Genomic DNA, 14,407 nt, shown 5'->3' with positions numbered 1-14,407 from the left:
ATATAAAAAAGTTTCTTCGTCTAAACATTCACACCTCTCGCTCTTCCACTTTGTCGAGAATTGCGTCGCGATGGAAAGTTTATTATGTCCTTGTAAACAGAATTTCAAAAGCATCATATCTGTTCTTCTAAAGGCCCGTTTAGACGGAGAGAGTTTATCGCACGTATGCGAAAAATCATACGCAACTTTTACTAGCAATAATCGCCATAGCATTATCGTATCAAAATGTTTACATACAGGCAAGAACTAAATTCTCACCTACGATTATGTCATTCTCGTAGATTTGACTTTATAGAAGTTAATTAACCCAAAATCTTTTTTTTTCGTTTCCGTTTAATTCATTCTTGTCTTAGAAGAGCAGATATAATTAAAACACCCTCATGCATTGCACTCATGGTAGCAACTGGCCCAAAACATCGAAATACGATTATTGCTTTTGAAATTCTGTTTAGAAGGACACAATAAATTTTCCATTGCGAAGTAATTGTCGTCAAAGTGGAAGAGCGAGAAGTGTGAATGTTTAGTCGAAGTAACTTTTTTATATACTTTCGATAATCGTACCTCCGAGGCGAGAAACTCTTTCCATCTAAATCGGCCTTACGACAAGAAATAATTAAACAGAAACGGAAAAAAATCTTTTGGGTTAATTAACTTCCATAAAGTTCGATGAATTTAATATTGTCGGCAACTTTAAAGGATTTTTGTGTCATATTTTTCGGACGTTTCCAATTTTGTTTCACTATCTGCCTTTTTAAGAGAAGTACATATAAATAACATAAAACAATATTTTTATATACAATTTAAACAGGCATTCCAATATTCTAAACTAAAACGTTGCTTCACATACAGATACCTCTTAAGTATAATGAGTCAACTGACATTAATTTTATAGGAGAGTCATTTAAAGGCAAATCGTTTATATTTTAATGAAATCAAACTAATTCGGAATAATTTTTTTTAATAAAGATTGAAAGCTCTTCCTTTGGTATAACCTGATTTTGGTGATTTTTGTATGATGACTTAGTATACACGGCGGGACTCAATAGTAAACTGGTTTAACTACCAGTTATATTCATTTACGTTGTACATCAAAATCCATGGTTTACACCAAAAAATTATGGAATATGATTATCATTTTAATAATATCATCTTACTTTTGGTTATTTTCGGGATTTTTAATCTCACTTAAATTACATCACTTGACTCATTATGCTAGGAAAGTACTTAGCTATGTTAGTATTTAAAACCTCAACGTATACTGGACTAATATAATTTATCGAGGATTTTTAATTACTGATTTTATTTTTAATACCTTACGAAATTAATAAAGGTTAGGAAGAAGTAGACTCATTAACAAAACTTTAAAGAATCTGTATTTTTCGTTATAATTAAATAGGACCCCTTTTTGTTAACAGTATTTAGCCTTACTAAATGCTACAAGTTGAACAATTTATCTAAAACAAATTAACAATGTAGTATCATTAAAGTTTCTTAAAAAGTAACAAACCTCAATAAAAATAATAGGAACTAAAAATGGTAACTTACGTTAAACAATATTAATAAAATTAATATAAATGAATAACACGAATATCTATAAAGTTTAGAAATTCTAACGCTCAAAGGATAGCTTTAAAACTAATGGTTTATCAAATAAATAAAAATGTTTCACATTTAACGAATCAAAAATCAGTCTGAATCACTGTCAACTGCTCCATTAGAGTTTTTTGAAAAAAAATTATCAAAAAACAAATGATACTCCTTAGGAATCACCAGCGTCTTACAAAGATCCATCAAGTCTTTTTTATTACTTATTTTGGTCAATAGTAATGTGTGTCTCATAATCTATAGAAATATTATCTATGTTAATATTCAACTCTCTTCGATTTCGTGTAGATTTAGGTTTCTTTACACAATCTATCCACCTGTAAGCATCATCTTGGTAACTCCTTTTATAAAATATCCTAAATAGATTTTCTGCTTTAATTACTGCTTCCGTGACTTGATTCCAAGGTATTTTAGATACATCATTAGTAGTTGTCCAGTTGTTTAAAAGTCTCTGAAAATTTGAAGTCGTTTATTAAATCCCGAGACACTTCAATAACTTTGTATGGTTTTTCGTCGGATTTGGCAAATCTAAAAGCTGTATACCATTGATCAGGCGTTTAAAGCAGTCTTTTGTCTGTCTTTCAATTAAAGCGTGCATACTGTCGCCTTCATTTTGAGTGTGACCCACTATTAGAAAGCAATGGCTAATAACATTAAGAAAACAATCCTATTTCTATTTTAGCCTCCACGGTTGTCTGATTTGACATTTCCACCGTATCTTCTATAAACTTAAAAACACAGCTGGAAATTTCATTTGCATATCTCTTTGCTGTCTGTTGATGCCATGAAAAACAATAACCTTTTCGAGATCCCAGACTGAATTACGTGAAATTATACAAAGATAGTTTCCGTTCATAATAAAAAAGTACTAACGTCCCCGTGAGGTACATTAAGACACTTTTCAAGATCAAATGCTGCTGTAAGGATTTCATTATTTTGTAACGCTGATTCTTTATCTTTTGTTTTTATTTTTCTAGCTTTCTCTGTTTCTTTTACATGCTCTTCATGCTTTTCTTTATCTGTCTGTGTAACTTGCTTGTTATTTTCTAAAACGTGATATTGTTCACAAACATCTTTTTTGGGTTTATGAAAACCTATATTGATAATTTATTAATGATATTTCGGTATTGTCTCACGATAGTCGCTTTCGAAGAGCATTTATTAGAATCAAACCATTCGTTACATAACCTAAACATTTTTGGGATAAAGAGCCCTCCTTATATTTTTACTTGATTTTTGGCGAGTGTAATTTGACTCTACAGGAGAAAATGCTTCAACGTGATCTATAACATGATATTATGGTCATTTATAATCTTTGGATGATTAATATTTCTACCACGCTGATCTGTTTTAATAAACCCATTTCCTTTATCGGATATTTTTAAAGCTGTATAAACAAAATTGAAACAGAAATAGAAAGGGTTCCCAAGAACATAGTTTTCCAAACCGATATTTTTGTAGTCTCAATATTATCTTCTCGACTGCTTGGAAGGTAATACGAAATAGTGTGACGTTTTGAATTCTCTATATCCACAGTATATTTTTATTTGGATTTTACAGCATACCTTGCCAAAAAATCCCATTGTCTTCAGTGGTCTCCAATACATATCAAAAATTCTTTGAATGACTATTTTTGGTTAATTTCTCACTGCATTTTTTCGACAAGTTGTAGGGCAAGAACTTTTCCTAATTGACTTTATTTACTATTTATTCTTTTCTATTTCGAAAGAAACATATTAGCTTAAATTGCATGCACCTTGGCTGTCATTCATCGTATACTGAGCCAAAATAAACTTGTATCAATGCGCCCCTCCTCACGCCCCGGCAATACTGATACGATGTTATTTGGATGTACGATTTTAACAGATGTTGAAATTGATATGAGTAATTATCTCGGTAACTATAGTTCTTTTTAAAATAAAATTAACATTAACGTGAAGATCATGGTTAATTATGTACGTTTATATAACAAATATCTAAATTTGTTAGATGACTCAGTATACTTAGGAGGTATCGATATGACAAGTGCTGCCATTAACATATTATTTATAAACATATTCAAACTCCAACAACGGATTATTAACAGATTTGTACGATACTCGTATGAACATACAAAAATGGTGTACAAGATCGTGTTTATAGTAGTGGAGTTTCTCGTAAGTAAAAATCTTCTTACTAAAATGTCGATGTGTAAACAGACGCAGGAAATTATCGCCTAGCGATTCTCGTATGACATAATCGTAGGTGAGAATTTAGTTCTTGCCTGTTTGTAAACATTTTGATACGATAATGCTATTGTGATTATTGCTGGCTAGTCGCGTACGATTTCTCGCACCATTAAATTTTACATGAAAATCGGTAAATTATTTTGTATTTTGTAGCATTTTTGTTTTTTTTTATTTTCTGCGGTTATAAACAATTCGATTATAAAACGAATGGCGCTATCGTTACAATATTTCTACTTTCCATGGGTATATTAAAATTAATAATATGACCTTATTTCAGCTACTATCGTTTGATTTGAGTATATAAATATCGTCTGATTTTGATTTGAGTTTCAGCTGCCTGCAAACATTATTGGCGATTTAAATGATAATAAAATCCAACTAAACAAATAGGGTTAATAAGACACCACAATTTTACAATATATTTTTAATTTTATAAAATGGAATGTGTTTACAGTATCACTATTACTATTATTATAACTCCTGATTTAAGTGTACATTAATAATATTCCTTTCCATTATGCTATGCAGCTAAAAATGTTAAAACCTGAATGAGCTATATTCATAAATTAAAGCATATTATAAAAAAAAGTATATCTATAAATTCATTATTTTTATACTTTTTTATTGAGCAATTTAATAGTGAATATGATATTGAATACGGGATGTATTTAATCGTATGTATTTAACCCGAAAAACATCATACATACGCAGACATATTTATGGACTTTTTACAATTTGCTTAACTATTTAAAAAAAATCTTCAGTCGAAATGTTATTTGACTGCAAGGCCACGTAAATTTAAATATTTTCTGATTCCAATATTTAATATTAAAAAAACAAAGACCTACATTTTATTTTGTGAAATTAATGTGATTCTTCATGTTTAAAAGTTTTGTTTATTTTAACTTTTACTGATAACATAATTTACAGCAACATTAAAATCCATACATTTTAGCAACTCTCACATAAATTGGCAACACTGAAAAAAAAAAAACAGAGTGCACACTCAACCATTATGGCAAAATATTTATTCTACATAAATAAAGCTTTTCAATAATTGCCTACTTAATTAATTCCTAAAATGCAATGCGTAACATAAGTATGTACAAAATAGGTGGACTCTTCGTAAAACATTAAAAATGCACACAACACGATCATCAATAGATATTATTTACACCAAGAATATTTTTATTATGTTTGCATACTAATTTCGTCTTACCCTAAACTAGGACAAATTAGCTATAAACTTTATTAGATATTTGAAGTAGCCGCATTTCAATATTGAATCATAGCCCAGGGTCATAGAGTAGATTTTAAAACCCCTTAAATGAACTGTCAGATTGAGAGAATTTAAATATTTAAAAATTTTAACCGACATCAAAAAAACCAAAGATATAAGTTTTTTATTATAAACAAAATCTTCGTTGTTTCCTTACCACGTTTCCTCGCATTGAATTTTGATATAGTTATCTTATTACCCGCGGACGTCAAAACCTAAGGACTGCGCGGTACGAAAACTAATAATTAAAGTCGGTGCTATTGCGAGTTACAGAGTACGAACGCTGGATTTAGAAAGTGCTAAGTATTTTGCTTTTTACATTTCGCTGCGATCTTAAAGTTTGATGTAAGTTGTATGCTTTGTATCTTATCTTTTGGTGTTATACAAAAATATCGTATTTATACATTTTACATTAATATTATTTACACGACACACTGACTTTGGATTTCATATTGAGTTAAACCATCTTCCTATTTCTAAGAGCTGATAAAACGTAACTCTCATTTTTAATTTTCATTTATAAATATAATGAATTTACTTTTGTGTTTAAGGTTTCAAGAATGAAGTCACATTTTCACCAGCTCCACATTTGACATTAATTTCTTATACCTTAGAATTATTCTCTATTAAAGCATAGACAAAACTTAAATACTCTAGCAATATGGCAGTGCCTGTGGGTATCAGGGACAGTCTTTACAAAAATAAGAGCTATCTTAAACGTTATACACAGTAAAAATAAATTACTAAACATATTGAGATTCATTGGAAATCTTGTACTATTGTTCTAAACCCTTGTTTCTGTGTCATCTTCAGTAGTAGATTTCCTGTTAAAAACAAATTATTTTTTTAAAATATATCTTCATTGAAATAAATGCCTATAATGATTTAAAATTATTCTATTAAACCTTTAAATTTATTGTGTTAAATTAATTTTCTATCATTTTAATAAGTAAATTATCATTTATCTATATTAGACAAAATATTTACTATAGACATATAGTCTCAATCAAATCTCTTAAGTTAGTCCTGACGTTATAAACATCAATAAGTAATATACAGTGCCACATATTTTTCTTGACTGGTAAGAGCGTCGCTGTCATGGATATTAGTATTGCCAGTAAATAAACATTAACGATTATTTGGGTAATAATTCATCGCACATCATGCTGGCTTAATAATTTGCATGCTTAATAATTTATTGCAATGTAAATATATATATAATAGATCTATCTATGCTTAAACAAAAGTGACACAAACTTAACTGATATGATAGGTTTTGCTGCCTGTACTATTAATATAATATCTTTTAAGATAACTAGCAATCAGAACCCTTCGATAATCAAAGCTAAGTTTTGTTTTTGCAAGGAATAAAAATAAATACACTTTAGTTGGAATTTTATTAGATGTCGGTAGATAATAAAATTATTTATTGTACGCACCAAGAAATTACAGAAAATTTACAATGTCAGTCTGACATTTCAAAATGGCGACGGTAGTACCAATTTCAGCTGCCGGCAAGGATAAGTATGTAGAACTGTATATTATTAGTTATGTAACCAAATTATTAAATATCGTTTATTATTAAATTTACTATTAAAACATGCAAGTTTTAACACATGCATACAATAAAATAAATATTACCTCTTCCCTATGATGATGATTTTGCGTGCAGCAACACCAGTTAGCAAAGCAAAATATGATTTACAATGAGTGTTTCTCATACAACCGCCACCATCTAATGACAATTATATATTATTTGTTTCAAAAACAATAAACTAAAAATAATATGTTTATAGAGAGCTGTTAAGTTCAATTTTATGTAGTGTACTATTATTTGAATTAAACAAAATTGTGTGGTGTAAAGTGTGAAAACAAAATTCGTTCAACGTGAAATAATTTTTAAAATGTTAAACGGTGACTAACAAACATTAAACCAGGTGGAAATTCTTTAATATGATATAGAAAATTTATTAACAGACTTTTGTGATTAAAATGTGGAATATGTCATGTCTTATTATATTATAGATTTCATAGTTTTGGTTTGTTTAATGACTCCTGTTTGGTTAAAAAGAAATTAACCTGAAATAGTTAATAAAATAGAACTTATATTGATTTGGAAGTCGAGTATTTAAAATGAAATGTAATTTTTAAATAAGGCTTCGGTACTTTACCTCCAGGTAGTGTTAAAAATTCAATAATAATACATGCATAATATATTTTTTTTAAATCTATAATTACTCACTCGCTGGTTTCACCCATACTTGCTAACGGTGCCCCCATTTGTTGCTGTCCATCAGCTAGAAATGATGAAGAAAATAAATGTATTCAAAATTCTTGCTTTCCAGAGGTTAACTAATGGATACTCGTGTTGGGAAACCTCGCTCTTCCTACGTGAACAATCCATGACATCAAATAATACAGAATGTGAAAAAGAACTAACTGGTTCAATCAATATGAATTGAATTTGAATTTGAAATCGGACTAAGATCTATTTTTGGTCCTTCAGACCGGAACAGTTTAAAAGCATTCCTGTTCTTATGTTGTGACTCCTATATTAGATTTTGTTATACGAGAATTATATACTTTTGATCTAGCTAAATAAAATAATATACAAAAATATGGATACAGCGCTTGAGGTTATATAAATATCATAATTTAAGAATATAGTTTACTATAAACACTAAAAATAATAGTTCTACTTAAAAATTGCAAATTATAATGGAAAGCAGTTACCTGCGCTATCACTACTAGGAGCTTGTGATGAGTGGGTGATTCCACGCAACGTTATGTGGTCTTCTTCGGCTAAAGCAAAGCAAGACATTTACTACATACTCGAATAAGAAAGAAGATTGCCCAAGTTACTGAAATTTATTCCATGTCCTAAATGTTTAAACATATAGATGCTATTTCGTTTGAATTAATAAATTAATTATTTATTACTTATTAGGAACATAATAGGGACTTATTAGGGATTTTTCAGGCAATCTTCATTTCTTTTTTGTGATAAAACTCACACAGTGAACATAACAATTGTGAATTAACACAAAAAACAGTTCATACACCCAAAATTTTGACGTATTTTTAATGAAAATCTAAGAAAAATAAATAATATTTTACTAACTTTGTAACGCAACAAATACATTCACACAAATAGATATCGACAATTCATACCTGTATATGGAAAATGGTATTTATCGTGTGTATGTTTGTCCGAACCGTCGGACATACGTTCCGTATACTCTCCATAATGCCCCTCTATTTTCCTTTGATAGTCGTTTTTAAGCATCGTGGCGATCCCGGAATCCCGAAAATCCCTTTGGTAGCCATCGTGTTCCCGGCCTGTCACTCCCGAATCGCGGAAATCCCGGGAGCCATATGTGTCCGCGTTTAAGTATTTCGTGGGACTGTAGCCGTAGTCTGAGGTACGGGAGGAAAGGTAGGTCTTCGAGCCGTAGGGGTTAGTGGGAAGGCGGTACATGGTGGGAGATATGGGGTATGTGGGGTCGTATGGCATTTGTTTGTCAGTATCGGTCGGTAGAACTCCATACATAAGTTCGTCTTCCATGGGTCCGTATCTGAAAATTGATTTATTTATAAACGCTTGTCAACGCGGCACACTTATACATTGGTAAAAGAACAATAAATACAAGAATTAATATGACTAGCACCTAAAGGCTAACATAAGAAACAGTCAACAAGATACATACAATTATATAAATAAAAAAAAGTGATTTCAAAGTTTGAGGGAAACAAGACCCAACAAGAAGTATGGATATCCAGACCTAGCTCTTATCCTATCTAGGCCTAATATATATATATATATATATATATATATATATAGTTATGGCGTTTTGGCTAGGAACGCGTTCATCTGATAGGAGGGACAAATGTGATTCCTGGTTCAAGGGGGTACACGGAAATTAAATTTAGTTAAAAAGTTGGGGCAATCAACCAATTTGTTAAATGTCTTTGATGGAAGAAACATATGTGAAAACTTCGCAGCTCAGTTGATTGATTTTAAATTAACTTTTTAACCTTTAAAACTCATCAACATGGATTTATGTCAGAATTTTTGAGAATTTTAAATAATAACCACGCAATTACAGATATTATTTTACCTATTATCCAAAGGCAATCTCGAAGCGTCGACGCTGGCAACATATGTGTCGTGTACATTCTCTAGTATTGACGGTTTCATCCGATGCCTGCTTAGATGGTATACGTCAGACGTAAGATCCGGGTTAGGTAACGGGTTCGGTGATGGGGAAGCCTGGTCATCCGACCCCGTTTCTTGGGACCAGCGACCTTCTGGCCGATTTGTTTCTGAAAATTATTAATAGATATCCTGCTAAATATGCTAGAATAAATTGAAAAATAATTTTGGTTAGGTAGCCCGTAGTAGTGATGTTTTTATGAAGGTTTCAATATAACGTTAGGTTAGTTTCTATATAAGCTAACATGTTGTTTATTGATGGGCAATTACGGTACCAGAAGGCTTGCAAGCTTAGTTGACATAGTTTGATGTAAATTCTCGTGCAATAACCTAATTATTAATATTTAGTAAACGCCAATCTATCTTCAAAATAAAACTATTCCAGAGTTTTCTTTTACTATTTTAAAGGAAATCATTGCCTGTCATTATCTATATGAAAAGCTGTTTAGTGATGCAACCGCCCATGGGCACGGAATCAAAAGAATTGGGATTGTATCATTTTCTAAAATGCGGCTTTTGTTTAGTGGACTTCGGTTATATAAATACTATTGACATTAAAAAAAATATCCAAAACAGTAATACTCAAAAGGCCGTTCTTACCCTCTCTTATATGCGAAGGCCAACGAGGTGGAACACCTAAAGGAGCGCCCTCTGTGATGTTTGGTAAGTAACTCCCGCCTGTACTGCTGCCTCTGTCCCCTGAACATTTTGAATTTTAAACACGTTTTATATATTTAAACAAGCTGTGACGTTTTTAGAGAAATGTTTTTATATAGAGGCGAGGCGTCACTGTCATAAACGTCAAATCTGACATCTACATTTAGATATTCCGAAAAAGGCGGAATACCTAAGCCCCCATTAAAACATTATATTAAAATATCGACACTACCGGATTTGTAACTGCAATGATACGAGTAAAGGTGACCATGCAGGCTGCATGCTTAAGAAGGGGAAGATAGCGTAGGTGGTTCTTGCAAAAATATTGTAATATAAAATACTAACTGTTAACAGATGGTGGATGATCTGATCTTCTAGTACTAGTTTCATCATCATCAGAGGAATGACTGGAGGCAAGATCTAGACTCCTCGCACTACCCTCGCTTTCACTGTCCGTGGCCTCCGTGCCGTCCCCTGTCTCCCCTGTTGTTTCGTTATCTGTGGTTGGTTTGCGACGCCGGCGACGATCATCTAATACAGATTTTTTATATAAAATTATTAACAATATTATTCTTATTATATATACTAGCTGCCCCCGCGTACTTCGTTTCTCCTTAATGTGGTTTTAGTTAGCCTTAATAGCGTAACACGAAACAATAATTTCACGGTATTTCGTTTACTACAAAATAAATTTAATTTATACTTTAGCCTCAATAACACGTGGTAATCATGATATTGAATTGTAGCTTATATGACACGTTTGTCGGTTTACCATAGCAGTGCCATCTATTGATTACTTACTCTGTAAGAATCTTTTGGAGTTAACAGATAATTGTGACTGTCAATTAATTATAAACAAATAATTTTAAATAAAATAAAATTGCGACTATAATTAAAGATCTAAGCTATAATATCTCTTAAGAAGGACCAAGCTGCTCACGGTGTGCCAATTTAATATAAATTAGCTAAGTAGTTTAAGAGTCCATCGCGGACAAACATCGTGACAGGAGATTTATATATATTAAGATATGTTAGAGAATGCTCGGAAACGTTCTGATCGAGTGAATTGACCGTTGATTTTGTTGTTGCCTTGGTTAATAATTTAGATTCCTTCTATTTCTTTTCAGAATCAACTTAACAATATTCGTTAAGTAATGAGTTATACTTAGTAATTATGAAATAGAACGAATATTGTTACGACCAATCAGAGGCGAGCAAATGCCTCGAGTGATTCCAGACGCCATCTTGACTTTCGACTGTGCGTTCAGGGATTGTAGGGCATGTCTGAGTATTGGGTAAAGATTTGTTGTGATGAGACGTTAGACCAAATTGGGTCTATGTGATTTGTGATTAGGTAGATAATGATTAAAAGTCTTGAAGAAAGAAACCAGCTTGAACAAGCTCCTCGTTATTATTTAAGCTAAATTTCGTTCTTTAAAATGTTAGCCGACAATACCAGATAATACAGCGAATAATAATATAATATTTAGCTTATTTAAAAAATATATACAAAAATTGTAGAAATCAATCACCTTCCCTTTTTTTTTAACGAGGGGAATGCATTTCCGCACTGAGTGTGGGACTCGCTCTAACAACCCTACCAGAGGCCGAGGACAAATTTAAAATAAGATTGTAGGGCATGTCTGAGTATTGGGTAAAGATTTGTTGTGATGAGACGTTAGACCAAATTGGGTCTATGTGATTTGTGATTAGGTAGATAATGATTAAAAGTCTTGAAGAAAGAAACCAGCTTGAACAAGCTCCTCGTTATTATTTAAGCTAAATTTCGTTCTTTAAAATGTTAGCCGACAATACCAGATAATACAGCGAATAATAATATAATATTTAGCTTATTTAAAAATATATACAAAAATTGTAGAAATCAATCACCTTCCCTTTTTTTTTTTAATGAGGGGAATGCATTTCCGCACTGAGTGTGGGACTCGCTCTAACAACCCTACCAGAGGCCGAGGACAAATTTAAAATAAATTAAAACTTGTCCTCAAACCGGGAATCGAACCCGGTACCCCACACCCACCACGGCCACATACAAAGACCGCTAGGCTATGAGGCCCTTTGAAATCAATCTCCCCTGACAATAAGGCCTTCTTTTCCTTTAATCTGAAACAGCTAGTAATTCGGGACAGGCTTAACAATTCGGCCATGGCGATTGACTAGAAATAATTCAGATGAAATATGAAAAAAATTAGGAGTTTCTCTTACCGTCCTTCCTTTTATGTAGCGAGGAGTCGAACCCTCTCAAATAAGCGGGCATGTCACTAGCACTCGTATTGTAGTTGGACGTGGAGGTACTTGTATGGCGGAGTTGTCCGTCGCTTCTATAAATAATGATTATTGTTCAATGGATTTTTTTGTTTAAAAACAAATTTCAAATTTAAAAACGGCAAACGGGCATGCTCATCTGATATTAAGTGGATACTCTTATAGAAGGCTCACAAGTGCGTTGCCGGCCTTTCAAGAATTAGTACGCTTTTTTCCAAAAGTTACGTAGAACTTGTACTTAAGAGTAGAAGTGATTGAGAACATCATAGTAGAAGCGAAAATATGACATTAAAAAAATATGTATTTTAAACCTGTAAGGACTCGAGCTGGTCTTCGTAGTAGACCTTGACGTGGTGGATGAAGCAGAGATACCAATATTTCGAAGTTGTCGACCCTCTGTTCCGCTGTGGTAGGCCAATGACGACCTGGATATTTATTTGATAGTAAAAATTTGCAAAAACGCATTCAGTATAGTTTTAACAACTCTTTTTACTGTCATGTCATGTGTTGTGTACATATTAAACACAATACATTTACACTGGATTTAAAATATTATTAATATAAAACTTCGTTATAGTTTAAATTAATTGTATTATTTTGACAGGAAAATATAAGCAAAATTTTAGTTTTTTTTTTGTATTATATATGGAAAATTACCTATTTGTCTGCGACAAATTCTGGGCACTGGTGCTTATTATAACAGATGTATCGGCTAAGGGCACCTTCTTGCCGAGACATCTTAGAATTGTTCTGAAAAATTTCATCAAGTGAACACTCTGTCCTCCTTAGAAATCAGTAAATATATATAAATCTCCTGTCACGATGTTTGTCCGCGATGGACTCCTAAACTACTTAACCGATTTTAAATTAAATTGCCACACCGTGAGCAGTCTGGTCCAACTTAAGAGATAGGATAGCTTAGATCTTTAATTATAGTCGCAATTTTATTTTATTTCAAATTATTTGTCTATAATTAATTGACAGTCACAATTATCTGTTAACTCCAAAAAATTCTAACAGATGTCGATAGTTTTCGACTGGATTGAATAAGTAATCAATAGATGGCACTGCTATGGTAAACCGACAAACGTGTCATATAAGCTACAATTCAATATCATGATTACCACGTGTTATTGAGGCTAAAGTATAAATTAAATTTATTTTGTAGTAAACGAAATACCGTGAAATTCAATTATTTCTACTTTTTAAATTTTTGGTGTTACCAACCCACGTGTAACTTAGCCCGAAGTGTAATCAATTATTATAGTGACGATAATACAGTGAAATTATTATTTCGTGTCACGGTATCAAGGCTAACTAAAACCACATTAAGGAGAAACGAAGTTCGCGGGGGCAGCTTGTATAATAATATATAAAGTAAGTACATATATTTAGGTTAATTAAGAGCAACAACAGCCTGTAAAATATTTCCTTTTTTAAGATGCAAAGATTTTAATATAAGATGGGGTCAAAAGAGCTTACGAAACAGCCATAAAAGGCAGTCACCGCAAAGTATGGATACGTTAGTGTATGGTGGATGGCGGGTAAGATGCCGTCCTTTAAGGAGTAAGCTTTATTTTATTTAGTTAGTAGGTTTAATAAAAATATTTTTTTATTAAAAAAAACGAATGTATCATAATTAACGAGGGATTGCCATGAACGGTCTAATATATTAAAATATATATCCTTATGCCGGTGTGCGTGTTTGTCTGTGTGTAAGACAGAAATCGTTACTATTTACTTAATATATTATTATTGGGAGTCTTGTCTCTCACATAAAAGCCTTTATGTACTTTCCTAGGAAGCTCTCTTCTTTAGTTCACAGAAAAGAAAAACTTAGGACAACAATATTGGATCTGTGTACGCTAGAGCCTATCCAAAGTATCTCAACCTTATACATAACCTCCGATTGCGAGTCCTCAAACACGTTGTCTTGAGAAATGTGCGCGACTCTTATAAAAATGGAGAAATAAACAAATTTTAAACACTCCAAAACACTGCCCATAACAGAAAAATTAAATAAATTCTCATTAATTTTTTTCGAGATGGCATAAAAAAAGGGATGTGCATGACGTTCAGACCTGAGTGGTAACACAAGTTCGGCTCTGTACATCGAGAGCAAACAACGTATATGGCGAGAGA

General features: G+C 32.1%; 1 protein-coding gene across 5 annotated transcripts in view; it reads right to left on the bottom strand.

Annotated features, from left to right (window-relative positions):
- Positions 1-4,400: 4,400 nt before the first annotated feature.
- Positions 4,401-14,407, bottom strand: part of LOC123713956 (protocadherin-like wing polarity protein stan) — a 171,512-nt gene continuing 161,505 nt past the window's right edge. For 2 of the 5 annotated variants that reach the window (XM_045667862.1, XM_045667863.1), the window contains exons 47-56: positions 12,923-13,015; positions 12,577-12,690; positions 12,206-12,321; positions 10,328-10,513; positions 9,926-10,024; positions 9,231-9,435; positions 8,284-8,687; positions 7,846-7,914; positions 7,355-7,409; positions 4,401-5,936 (exon numbers count right to left, since the gene is read on the bottom strand). In XM_045667862.1, the coding sequence (XP_045523818.1) occupies positions 5,897-5,936; positions 7,355-7,409; positions 7,846-7,914; positions 8,284-8,687; positions 9,231-9,435; positions 9,926-10,024; positions 10,328-10,513; positions 12,206-12,321; positions 12,577-12,690; positions 12,923-13,015 (1,381 nt within the window). In that variant the 3' untranslated portion in view covers positions 4,401-5,896. Of the gene's footprint in view, positions 5,937-6,753; positions 6,761-7,354; positions 7,410-7,845; positions 7,915-8,283; positions 8,688-9,230; positions 9,436-9,925; positions 10,025-10,327; positions 10,514-12,205; positions 12,322-12,576; positions 12,691-12,922; positions 13,016-14,407 lie in introns of all 5 variants that reach the window. The other 3 variants (XM_045667864.1, XM_045667867.1, XM_045667866.1) reach the window with 3 other exon arrangements.

Source organism: Pieris brassicae, chromosome 9, assembly GCF_905147105.1.
Source record: "Pieris brassicae chromosome 9, ilPieBrab1.1, whole genome shotgun sequence".
NCBI classification, from domain to species: domain Eukaryota; kingdom Metazoa; phylum Arthropoda; class Insecta; order Lepidoptera; family Pieridae; genus Pieris; species Pieris brassicae.
The sequence above is the reverse complement of the archived record's forward strand: the minus strand, read 5'-3'. Positions and strand labels throughout refer to the sequence as shown.